This window comes from Artemia franciscana, chromosome 10 (assembly GCF_032884065.1).
Source record: "Artemia franciscana chromosome 10, ASM3288406v1, whole genome shotgun sequence".
Taxonomy (NCBI): domain Eukaryota; kingdom Metazoa; phylum Arthropoda; class Branchiopoda; order Anostraca; family Artemiidae; genus Artemia; species Artemia franciscana.
The window spans coordinates 17,918,662-17,932,024 of record NC_088872.1 but is presented as its reverse complement, the minus strand read 5'-3'; the positions used below and the strand labels follow the sequence as shown (position 1 = coordinate 17,932,024).

At 34.0% G+C, this 13,363-nt stretch overlaps 1 protein-coding gene across 50 annotated transcripts in view; it reads right to left on the bottom strand.

Moving 5' to 3' along the window:
- The window catches only part of LOC136031858 (PDZ and LIM domain protein Zasp-like), a 152,556-nt gene that overhangs the window by 29,991 nt on the left and 109,202 nt on the right, over positions 1 to 13,363 (bottom strand). For all 50 annotated transcript variants that reach the window (XM_065711728.1, XM_065711732.1, XM_065711741.1 and 47 more), the window contains 2 exons: positions 11,174 to 11,360; positions 1,313 to 1,433 (listed from right to left, as the gene is read on the bottom strand). In XM_065711728.1, the coding sequence (XP_065567800.1) occupies positions 1,313 to 1,433; positions 11,174 to 11,360 (308 nt within the window). The remainder of the gene's footprint in view (positions 1 to 1,312; positions 1,434 to 11,173; positions 11,361 to 13,363) is intronic.

Here is a 13,363-nt window from a genome sequence, read left to right as displayed (position 1 = left end):
AAAAATGGTAAAGGATGCGGCACTAGACCCTTAAGGTCTGAAACCGGCCGTGCTGATCTCCGTCTCAAGGTCCTTCAGCCAGGAAATGCAATAAGGGGATGAGTGCCAGGCATCCTGTGCTTTTGCATACCCTTCCTGTTTACCTTCTCCATATTTTTCCAGGTACCCATTTAGAGCTGGGTCGACTCTGGCTGAGCTTACAAAGTCACCCCACTGACCCCCGTCCCAAACCAAATAATTAGGTACACTAGGATTCGAACCCTCACCCTCTCTGACAAAGGATACTAAATCCCTCTAGGATCCTAAATTCTTTGATACAAAGAAGTCTCAGAAAAGACTTCTTTATTTATGTCTCCTATTCAGTTTGGGTCCATTTCTCCTCCAAATTTTGACCTTTTATGATTTTCACTTTAATTTCTAACATTTTCCACATAATTTGGATATTTTCGACGTGTTGTTTTTACTGGAAACCCACCCCCTAGTCCCCAAATACCCGAATAAAAAGCCTAAGAAATTTAAAGTCTGTGTAAAATGGTATTGAAAAATATCGCATTGTTAATTCTAAAATTATGGAGTGTTTGAAAACAGACAGGCATATACGATGGAGGCAGGAACGGGCACCCAGAGCGGAATGAATTCATCCCCCTCTTCTAGAAGGCAAAAATACACAGAAAATGTTTTTTTATTCAAATATTCAGAAAGAAACTCGCACAAAAAGAAGTAAATCTAACTTCAGACAAAAGCACCCCCCTCCCCACCTTTAATACCATTTTAGGAAAAATTGCAGTCCTACCACCAACACCACCCTCCTCCCATTCAAAACAGTATCTGCAAGCACCCTTGTTGGCAGATACATATTCGATTGCAGAAATAATCTTTAATGTACTTGGATGGTTTAGAGCAGCACTACCATTTTATTTTTTATTTTTTTTTTATTGTGGTTAATTTGAATTGTTTTCTTTAACAAAGAAATAGCTAGTGCGAAAATAAAACAGGATGAATTATAGAATTTAGCTACATTAGGAACTAGCACAGTTAGCTTGAATTTTATATATTAGAAAAAATCTTAAAAGTAATATTTTCCAGGCAAAGAAACTTTATCTAACCAAACTTTATCTAACAGAAAATTTATCTAACCACTTCGCAAGAAAAAAATAATAGGAGTCCTATTGGATAATCTTCTTTGAAAAATCTCTTACCCTTCATGCTTTGGAGCCAATATGTAACTACATAAGCGTATTTTAGTGTCTTTTTTGTAAGTTTATTAATTAGGTATGCACTTTCCACAAATTTTAAGTTATTCAGTACTCACCAGCTTCACAGTACGGAAGTCCATCTTCCAGGTAAAAGCGACTGTTACCAAAAAGTCTTCCACAATAAGCACATGCAAAGCATTCGGGATGAAATTGCTTTCCGATCGCTTTCAAGCAATCCTGAAACACAATTAGAATAGAACAAAATGTTTTATTGAAAAGAGAAAGACATACAATAAAAGAAAAATAGGACTGCGCAAATACCGATAGGCATGCTGGTGTATAAAAATATGCTATAAATTAACACAAAAATGGAGAAATGTACACAGGTATAATAAAATAAAATCTTGAACCTGCTAAATTATGAGGAACAAAAACAAAGCAGAAAGAAGGAGAGGGTGGTGGAGAAAGAGAGAAAGAGGGAGAAAAAGACAGAAAATGAAAAAACAAGACGGCTTGGATTTACTTTTAAAATGGGAAAGATTAATTTTAATTTTTGTGATTTTAGATTAAAATGAATATCCAATAGCTACGGTAATATTTTATTTATGGTATATTTTATTCATCCAAAAGGTTAAAAACAACATTCATTTGTATGCATCAAGAGTGTCGATTCACGAAAATGTAAGGGGTAGGCAAGGCTTTTTTCCCTTCTTTTTTCAAATTTTCAATTTTTTTTTTCTTTCATCATTCGTATTTCTTTTGTTTCCAGTTTCTTTCGAAACTAAGAAGTTCCAATTCGAATACGTAAACAGCGTTGTTTTTTTTCCAAAAAGATGGTTTAGTGTAATCCAAACACTATAATATTAAAGGATAATATTACTCAACAGAAATTACAGAGCTCAGCAAAAAAAATCACTTGTACAGATTGGATTAACACAAGTCATCACTGCAAGTATCTTGACCTACGACAACAAGAGCAATCACTTCTTGTAGATTGGAACGTGCCTGTGCATAAGCAGAACTTAATAAAGGGACTAAAACATTGAAACATAATGTACATGTTGCCAAGTTATTTACAAAAATCTAATTTCAGTTATATCTAGCTTCCGTCAGAAAGTGGTAATCCCAACATAATTAATTCTTTCACAGGATTTCAAAGCGACGTAAATTGGCTGATGATGCATCATGAAAGCTAAGGGGTTTATACATTGGTTATTATAGATGTGCACAAGACTACACAAAAGACGGGGGTTTTCAGGTTTTCCCCCTCCAGCGTTAGGTTGTGAAAAATCCCCAAACGACGATCGAATCACCACATTGTTTGGTTGTTTAATTGCACATGAACCTAAAAATAATTTTTTCCCTGGCTGAACTTAATCCCAAAAAATAATTTATTCACTGTTTCCTAAATCAAAGTCACGCGTAAAGGCCATGGTACACACGCCTTAACCAGTCCCCATGTAACTCAAACCCATTCAGACAGACCAGTTGAACTCAACCACTGTTCAACCTAGCCCCATGCAACTCAACCCTCATTCAATTCAATTCCCGTGCAAATCAACCCTCATTTGACCAAACGCCTATGCAACTCTACCCCTGTTTGACATATCCCCCATTCCATTCAATCCAAGTCAACTCCACGCGAAATCAACTCCACCCCTGCGACAGGTTAGGTTACATATCTAGGTTACATATCTAACCATCATTCAATTCAACCACTTCCACAGGTTATGTTAGGTTATATTTTTATCCCCCATTCAATTCAATCCCTGCAACAGGTCAGGCTAGATCATGTTGAATATGGTTGATTAGAACAGGAGTTGAGTTAAACGGGGGCTGCATTAATGGCGGGAAAGGGATAAGAGGGTGTTGATTTACATGTACACCCATAGACTCTTTTGATCTACCCCCTGCGTTAAGTTAAGCATAAGCTTATATTAGCCATATTCTGGCCAATCTCTCAATTAATTATTAATATTAACATTAGTGTTCGCAGTTTAAGCTAAAAACAAAATAGTGTTCACATCTATTTTTGTGTCCAGAAAAACTTTGAAATCTAGGCAGAATAGCAGGCTACTTATAGGGCGATTTTATTCTTTTTATATTAGATTTACTAAGGCTAAGGCTCCGTTCACTTAGATTTCGAGTTTTATTTTCTCTTTTATTTAATTTTCAGTGTGTTATTTTTATTTATTTCTTAATTTCAAGATTTTTGATTGGTGAAACAGAAAACTATTTGAAGAGCAACCATTTTGTCCATCTAAATAGATGTGGGTTCACATCTATTTTTGTGTCCAGAAGAACTTTGAAATCTAGGCAGAATAGCAGGCTACTTATAGGGCGATTTTATTCTTTTTATATTAGATTTACTAAGGCTAAGGCTCTGTTCACTTAGATTTCGAGTTTTGTTTTCTTTTTTATTTAATTTTCAGTGTGTTATTTTTATTTATTTCTTAATTTCAAGATTTTTGATTGGTGAAACAGAAAACTATTTGAAGAGCAACCATTTTGTCCATCTAAATAGATATGGGTTCACATCTATTTTTGTGTCAAGAAAAACTTAGAAATCTAGGCAGAATAGCAGGCTACTTATAGGGCGATTTTATTCTTTTTATATTAGATTTACTAAGGCTAAGGCTCCTTTCACTTAGATTTCGAGTTTTATTTTCTCTTTTATTTAATTGTCAGTGTGTTATTTTTATTTATTTCTTAATTTCAAGATTTTTGATTGGTGAAACAGAAAATTATTTGAAGAGCAACCATTTTGTCCATCTAAATAGATGTGGGTTCACATCTATTTTTGTGTCCAGAAAAACTTTGAAATCTAGGCAGAATAGCAGGCTACTTATAGGGCGATTTTATTCTTTTTATATTAGATTTACCAAGGCTAAGGCTCCGTTCACTTAGATTTCGAGTTTTATTTTCTCTTTTATTTAATTTTCAGTGTGTTATTTTTATTTATTTCTTAATTTCAAGATTTTTGATTGGTGAAACAGAAAATTATTTGAAGAGCAACCATTTTGTCCATCTAAATAGATGTGGGTTCACATCTATTTTTGTGTCCAGAAAAACTTTGAAATCTAGGCAGAATAGCAGGCTACTTATAGGGCGATTTTATTCTTTTTATATTAGATTTACTAAGGCTAAGGCTCCGTTCACTTAGATTTCGAGTTTTATTTTCTCTTTTATTTAATTGTCAGTGTGTTATTTATATTTATTTCTTAATTTCAAGATTTTTGATTGGTGAAACATAAAATTATTTGAAGAGCAACCATTTTGTCCATCTAAATAGATGTGGGTTCACATCTATTTTTGTGTCCAGAAAAACTTTGAAATCTAGGCTGAATAACAGGCTACTTATAGGGCGATTTTATTCTTTTTATATTAGATTTACTAAGGCTAAGGCTCCGTTCACTTAGATTTCGAGTTTTATTTTCTCTTTTATTTAATTGTCAGTGTGTTATTTTTATTTATTTCTTAATTTCAAGATTTTTGATTGGTGAAACAGAAAATTATTTGAAGAGCAACCATTTTGTCCATCTAAAATCGAAACTTAACATGTACATTTTTTATGTTTACGAGGTGGATAATTCATACATTAAAGTTAACCTTGTTGCATCAAATGGTGAGGACTGATAACCATAAGTATCTCTAATCGATGTGCTCTGGCCCAAACTTATCATGACTTACTGTTTTCCATTACCCCTTGTTCAAAAGTTCATTTTCTTTAAGGGAACGCACTCTAGTTTCGGATGGACGGTTTATTCCTAGACTGTTATCAAAAACAGAGCCATGATATTTGATTTTTGCAATAAAAACTTGTTTCAATCCCAAAACGGGTCTCGCAAATTGAATAGTAGTTGCTGCCTTTATAAAATCTAATTGAGAAGGGATTTAAAGCACCGAAAACAATAACCAATGGCAAGAATATGCCTAACGTAAGCTTAGGCTGAACTTTACAAAGGAAGGTAGGCCAAGAACGGCTAAGGCTTTGCGTGTAACTCAATCCTCGTTTAACACAACCCCCATTCAGCTCAACTTGACTCCAGTCCACAACTGTGGACGGGAGCCCACAGTTGTGGCCACAATTGTCCTAATAATAAATTGTTCTCAAGTTTTCCCCTTTTTTTGAGGGAAAGTACTTTACTTTTGAATATACAGTTTATTCCGAGATTCTTAGCGAAAACAGAGCCACGATATTCAAATTTATAAGATATTTTTCTTATTTGTTGCAGACACTAAAAAAGTGTTTCGCAAATTCGATGGTAATTGATCAAAGCACTCTTTGTGCTAGAGTTTTTTATTGGTTTAAAAATAGAGCTGTGAGAAAGAGTCAAACTTTAGCATAAAGAGCGGGGCGTTGAGAAGGGAACAATCCCTTTCATATACGGAGTAATTTCTGCTCGTTTTAAGTTTTAATGTCGCTCCTTGCTTTCAGCTGAAAAAAACTTGTTTTTATTTATTTAATTATATTATAAACCGGATTTCATTTCGAAGAATCCCGTACAGGCTAGTTGTATTTTTCTGGCAAGCTCTAATTCATATCATTTGACCATTTTGTTTCATATATATAATCTACATTTATTACATCTTTTAAATAGAATATGCTCTTGGGCGTGCTGTTGTGTTATTTTTTTCTTTTATTTTACGTTTATTGTACTTAACCACAACCTGACTTCTAGGCTTGTCGCTTAGAGTATAACAATATTCAAAGATTCACTTGCGAAAAATCTAAAAGATGCAAAAAATAATCCAACAATTCATGAACCAGATCATGGGTTAAGTTTTTCATTGACCAGGGGTGTTTAGGGGTAAATGCTTCTGCACTTGATCAGATCCCAATGTATTATCCTACATAAAATTCCATGAAATCCTTAGACACGGTCGAATCTTATTATTGCTGGTAGGAGGTGTAAAGGTCCCCTGAAGAGTAAGGCGGGAACTCTGCAACCATCTTTTTTCCATCTCCTGGAAGACCAAACCGTATATAAAGTGCATAGCTTATGTTGTACCCGAGAAGACACATCTATGACAAAAATACTCTTTTCAGATCTCCAATCTCCTCTATTTAGAAAACTCTCATGGCACTTCAAATAACTGATTCCACCGACACAATTAAAATATGGGGGAGGGGGTCAAAATAACCCCCTCCGACCGCTAAAGCTTACTCCAAATTTCTATTGTATCCTGCGCATTGATGCATACACGAAATGTGAATCATGTAAAGTAAATTAAATCCATTTGTTCTCTCGTTTCTAAACCTATTTCAGGACCTCAAAAGATGTGACAGCTGACGAGACTGGCGCCCTCTATCTATTACAAACCCCTTGTCCCTATCCCAAATCTCTTAACTTATTGTTTGAATGCGGAAGCAAATCCCTGAACAGACAAGGAAAAAATCGTAATTGTTTTACTTCCTCCATTAAATCGAGGAACAAAAATATCTAGTCTTTCAAGAAATAGGCATTATTTACTTGTTGACATAGTGGAGACAAGTCATATTACTTGCAAAGGGATAGGAATAACTTCCGGAACGCTGGACAAACTGTAAAAGTAATACGCAAACATTACTTTGGAAAGGTTGATAAAAAAAATGCAAATACATCAAAAAAATTTAAAGAGAAGGTTTTCAACATTATTCCACAAATATAGAGTTTGTGTGGCCCTCTTTTGCAGTAACAATTCTTGAACTAATTAAAAAAAATAGTTTTTTTAACTGAAAGTAAGGAGCGACATTAAAACTTAAAACGAGCAAAAATTACTCCGTATATGAAATGGGTTGTCACCTCCGCAATCCCTCGCTCTTTACGAAGTTTTTAATTGTTTTAAAAAGTAGAATTGTGGCAAAGAGTCAAACTTTAGCGTAAAGAGCGAGGGATTGCGGAGGTGACAACCCATTTCATATACGGAGTGATTTTTGTTCGTTTCAAGTTTTAATGTCCCTCCTTACTTTCAGTTAAAAAAACTAGTTTTTTTAAATTTAATTTCTGAACATTTTGGCTCCCCACACATAAATTATTAAAATGAAATTTGCATATTAATTCTTTTTTTTTTGGCTAAATGGCTTTCGCATAGTTTTGATCAGACGATTTTGAGAAATGAGGGGAGGGAAAGAAGGCCTAGTTGCCCTCCAATTTTTCGGTTACTTAAAAAGGCAACTAGAACGTTCAATTTTTAACAAACATTTTTATTAGTAGAAAATATACGTAACTTTAGAATTAACTTACGCAACAAAGTTTTATATTTTTATCATTTTATATATATATGAGGGGGTTTCACCGCTCGTTAATACCTCGCTCTTTACACTAAATCTGAAGTTTTGCCCCAATTCTTTAAGAATGACCCCTGAATCAGAAAGGCCGTAGAATAAATAGTAAAATTACCAAAAATACTTTAGCATAAAGAGCGAGGTATTTATCTCCTCCTAAATACCTCGCTCTTTATCCAAAAGTATTTTAAGAATCCCTCATATGCGTAATAATCTCTGTTCTTTTTAAGTTTTAATACTACTCCTTACTTTCAACTGAAAAAACTTTTTCGTGTTTATTTTTTCATTGTTTTTTTATAGTAATGCTTGAAAATCCCGCGCCTTTTCATTGAATTTCTCTTACCCCATGACATATTCCTCCAAGGAAAGATCCTCCCACATAGCCCCATCCCCTCAAACCCGCCCCCAAACCATTAAAATCCCCCTGAAAACGTCTGTACACTTCCCAATAACCATTATTGTATGTAAACACTGGTCAAAGTTTGTAACTTGCAGCCCCTCCCCCAGGGACTGTGGGGGAGTAAGTCATCCCCAAAAACATAATTATTATGGTTTTTGGCTATGCGGAACAAAATGGCTATATCAAAACTTTGATCTGTTAACTTTGGGAAAAAATGAGCGTGGGAGGGGGCCTAGGTGCCCTCCAATTTTTTGGTAACTTAAAAAGGGCACTAGAACTTTTCATTTCCGTTAGAATGAGCCCTCTTGCGATATTCTAGGACTACTTGGTCGATACGATGACCCCTGAGAAAAAAAAAATAAATAAACATGCAAATTTTTGCTATGGGGTTCTCTGATACGCTGCATGCGATGGTGTGATTTTCGTTAAGATTCTATGTTTTTTAGGGGGTGTTTCCCCCTATTTTCCAAAATAAGGCAAATTTTCTCAGGCTCGTAACTTTGGTGACAAATACTAAATTTGATAAAATTTATATATTTAAAATCAGCATGAAAATTCGATTCTTTTGATGTATCTTTTAGCATCAAAATTCTGTTTTTTAGAGTTTCGTTTACTATTGAGCCGGGTCGCTCCTTACAGTTCGTTACCACGAACTGTTTGATAGAGAACAAAAATTTGACAGTTAAGAATTAGCATGGAATTAAGGTAATGCCATTTCAATCTTGGAAACTAATTTTTAAAGTATTAAAAGTTTAAAACTATTTTAAAGTTTCAAATTATCAAGAAGCCTGCCCAAAAATGGCTGAAAATCACTATTCCGTTGTATATTCGTCAACTGATTTTGTTTCGCTACTATCAAGACATTTCAGCAGCTACTAAAGCTCTCATAAAATGTGTGATCTGCTTTTGTAGCTACAACTATGGAACAAAAAGTGACGTTTATGGTTAGCACCGTTTTAGCACCGAATTTACTCGCATTGCTCAGTGAAAATAATATTTATTATCATTAATATTAAGCTGTAGAGTTAATGATACCAAAAGAAATAATAGTATACAATAAGTAAAACACAAGAACATAAAATATTATTTTGTAAGGTTAAATTAAAAAATCCGTACTATTTCTAGTGCCAAATTTAAAAAAAACGTATTTAAAAAAAATACCTATTTTGGTTTAACAACTTCTATATTTTCCATCTAATGTCTAGAATACTGAATCTTGCTGTATATGCCTTTTTACTTTCAACATGATTGCTTAAACTTGCTAATTTGAGGTATATTCTCACCTAACATTAAAAAGATTACTCAAATATATTCATATTTGAGTTGAACTTTTCAGCTGTCCAGTATCTTTAAAAACATTTCCATAAATATTTTTTAATTTTCCTAATGCATTTGATGGTTCAAAAACAGTTTCAAATTTGATACTTGACGAAGAAATCCATTTTCTTATTCCAATGGGTTGGAAACAACTTAAGTTTTCTTTAAAGGCAAATAAAAGTTGGATGGGAAACAAAACTTTTTTTTTAATGTTTCAGAAAACTTTGGAAGCTATAAAGTTCCATTTAAAGTGAACGAAAATTTTTAAAAATTAAAAAGCCGAAAACTTCGTTTTTTCCCTACCTTCCTATATAAGTGGTTGAGATAGAGAGAGAGAAAGGTTTATTTAAACAACAATCGTAGCTCAAATGGCGAATTTGATATTGAAATACAAAACATGTTATTATGCCCTATTATATATTAACGTAAAAAAGGGACAAAAGAGTTCTGGTAGCGGTTTGTCCGAGCACGCTCAGGCACAAATTTTAGCTTCTGTCTCGTACGGCTGACTGTCAAGGCTTCTGGTGGTAAAATATTATGGTGAGCAGGGTTAGACAGCAGCATTTTGCCAAAACTTAGGATAAGCTCGCCTAAACGGAGTTCCAAGCTTTGGAGTTCAAGGGTTTGCTAGGGCATCGTGGTACGAAATGTTTCTGTTACTCAGGATGATCCTGGTTGCCCGTTTTTGGACTGACTCCAGTTCCTGCATTAGATAGGTGGTTCTCAATACTGACGGGCCCCAGACGGGACAGGCGTATTCAAGTATGGGGCGTACGTAGCACAGGTATGCCCGCAGAAGACTGTGGGCGTTGCACCCGAAGCGACGCATTTTTGAAAGGGTTTGCAGAGATGAGTTTGCTTTACGGGTCACACTTTTAATATGGGTAGTAAAGGTGCAATCATGTGAGAAAATGACACCTAGTATTTTCACCTCACTCACAACAGCGAAACTTCATTTCCTCCCCCTATGATTTCCTGTCCATATAGTATACAACAGACACGTGCCCAGAGGAGGAATAGTAGTGAAAAATGACGATAATAATAACAATAAAGTGCGAAGGGATAATGAAAACCTAGAATACAAAACTTCAGCAGATCCTTTCTTTATCTCTGTCAAAGACAGGAAAAACCTCAATGAGGTTCGAACTTCAAAATTGAGAACACATTACTTCCAATTGATTGACCATTATGGCTTCATATCTTAGCTACAAGAAGCTAAAAACTGTACTACTCACTTTAGAGCTTTTTTAGAACTTCTTTTAACTTACTTATTTAAAGAAAAAGAAAAAACAATAAGATCGACACAATAAACAGTTACAGACTTTTAACATTAACAGTTCACCCAATTCATGGCAACATTTATGGAGCTGGCTCCAAACAGATCGAAATAAAATAAACTGAAGAAATGGACCAAACTGAACCAAAATAAAGCTGAAGAACTGGATTTTTCTTTCAGCCAGAAAACCGACCATATACAGCTTTCAATTAGCCTCTATGACCTGATATTTCACACTATACGTTTTTTCTTCTTTTCAAAAGTCGAGTAAAAAATAGCAAAGTTTTCCAACTGTTTTCTAACGTAAATAAAGTGTCAGCTTCGTTTTACGAAAAATAAGTATTTTGCACAAACTTTAGATATCCCTTTAAGTTGAGTTAAAACATAAATAAAATTAAAGAAAACTAGAAGTTTCTTGATATGGCTCCAATTTTTATTATAATAACAACATTGAAATGGTGAGCAATTACTTTGTATATTCGCAAAACCTTCATAACTATGCTGAAATGGAAGCTTTTAATACGTTTGCCATGCATAATTTATCTACTGCACTCAATCAAGAATCTTCAATTTAACTTCTCCATTGGTCTCGAAAGATAACATATTTTATAGCCAATATGAGACGAGGCCACCAGCCAAGTATCACTCTTCACCTGGAAGACAACTGTCCGAAATTGTATTAAATTATGATGCTTCAAAAATTTATTCTCACTTACCCCGACCACACGTTTTTGACACTTGTCACAAATTGGGGCCAAGTAGTTTTCAAAGCATGATTCGCAGTAAAGTTCGTTCTTCTCTTCGACGAAACCTGTGTCTTGGAGATGGCGCTTGCATGATTCGTTGGCACAAACAAAGTGCTCAGGACACCAATTTCGTCCAAGAGCAGTGACAAAAGGACCTCTGTAGAGAAAACGTAAAACTTTATGTAGCTATAATTTATACATAATAATTTTAATTCTTATATTATTAAAAATAAAGCTTGACCCATTAGTACTGAAAAATGAAAATAAAAAGGGCTATCATTGGAGAATTACATTATCCTTATTATCTAGGAACTATAACCCAGTCTCAGGCTTAATTGTTATATGTGTGGATTCTTTTAATCTTTCTAAGGTGTAACACCCGCCCTTACTGCAAAAAAGCCTACTACTTTTGAAAAAAAAGAAAATGTTAAAACTCGTGACACTTCCATACAAGTAATAAGATTCTTTACACAATAACAGTAAATCACAGAAAAAATAAACAGTTTACTTGTAACAAACACCTTGGACAGAAACATTTTCTGTTCTTTTTTTTGCTTAAAATTTCACACAAAAGAACCAGTCAGATATTAAATCCTTTTTATTGACTCAAACTTTGACATAGTAACAACGGGTACAAAGGGCAGGGCTATTTAGCTTCCCTGTCCGACATACGCGTGAAGAATAATCTGATTGGCCCAAGAAAATACATCATAAAATTAAGCCCATGATTTCTCTCTTTGACTTTTTAAAGTATCTTCAAATTACTTATAATAAAACTAGCTGTTGGGGTGGCGCCCCTAACACCTAGTTGGTGGGGCGCTTCGCGCCCCCAAGCACCCCGCGCGCGTAAGTCGTTACGCGCCATATTAGTTACGCGCCATTGTAGTTGTGTCCCTGTGTCCCACCTGTGAATAGATATATATATATATATATATATATATATATATATATATATATATATATATATATATATATATATATATATATATATATATAATTGTCCATGGGAAAAACAATCCGTATTCAGATCTATACCTCATTATTCTAATGATGTGTCCCTGTGTCCCGGTGGTCATTTATATTCCCTGTGTCCCGGTCGTCATTTGTGTCCCGGTGTCCCAGTTTGTAATTTCTGTTTGAGTGTCCCGGTCGTCATTTATATTCCCTGTGTCCCGGTCGTGATTTGTGTCTGGGTGTCCCAGTCTGTAATTTCTCTTTCAGGTTCCCGGTCGTCATTTATATTCCCTGTGTCCCGGTCGTCATTTGTGTCCCGGTGTCGCGGTATGTAATTTCATCAGTTGACAAACATGACGTCAGTCGACAAACATGACGTCAGTCGACACACAAACATAACGTCACTCGACACACACACAGACAACTTATTTATATATATATATATAGATTTAATAAATTAAATATTAATAGAATAAATAAAATATTTTATTATATTTTTTTTAATAATTATTTTTTATATAAAAATAATTATTTTAAAATATAATTATTTTTTTAATTATTTTTATTATTTTATTATTTTAATAAAATAAATTTTAATAGAATTTAATAAAATTGTAAAGAATATATTTATAAAATAATCCTCTCCTAATCCTGCTCCTCCCCCTCCAGGATATAAAAGCTACGTTCATCGTTGACGCTCATTATAAGAAAACTTCCCAAACGACTGAAATATTTAAAGTAACTTTGAAGCCCAAAAATTTGCTTTATAGATATTAACACAACACATCTTATTTCATTTTATAATGATACTTCATGTTGATTAAAAAACAAACGGTATGAAAATTTTTAATTTCCCTTGTGTTTTGCTTAAAGTCACGCTTGTTATTGATTTGGCCTTTTCATAATGTTGAAGTTTATATTTCTTAAAGTAGAAAAAAAAAATCTTCGATCGAGTGCAGTGATTCTTGTATTTCGTTATTTTTTTTTGTACTTCAGCTGATTTTTTTTTTTTTACAAGTAACACAACTATAAAACAAAAAAAAAAAAAAGAAAAAAATTATAAGCAATGAAGTAGGAAATTCAACACAAAAATGAAGTAAATTTCCGTTTATTTTTAATTAAAATGAGAAAAAACAATAATACGAAATCCTAGAGAGGAAAAGGTCACTAGCCGAGTAAGCGTTTTTTTTTCACAACTCTTAACAA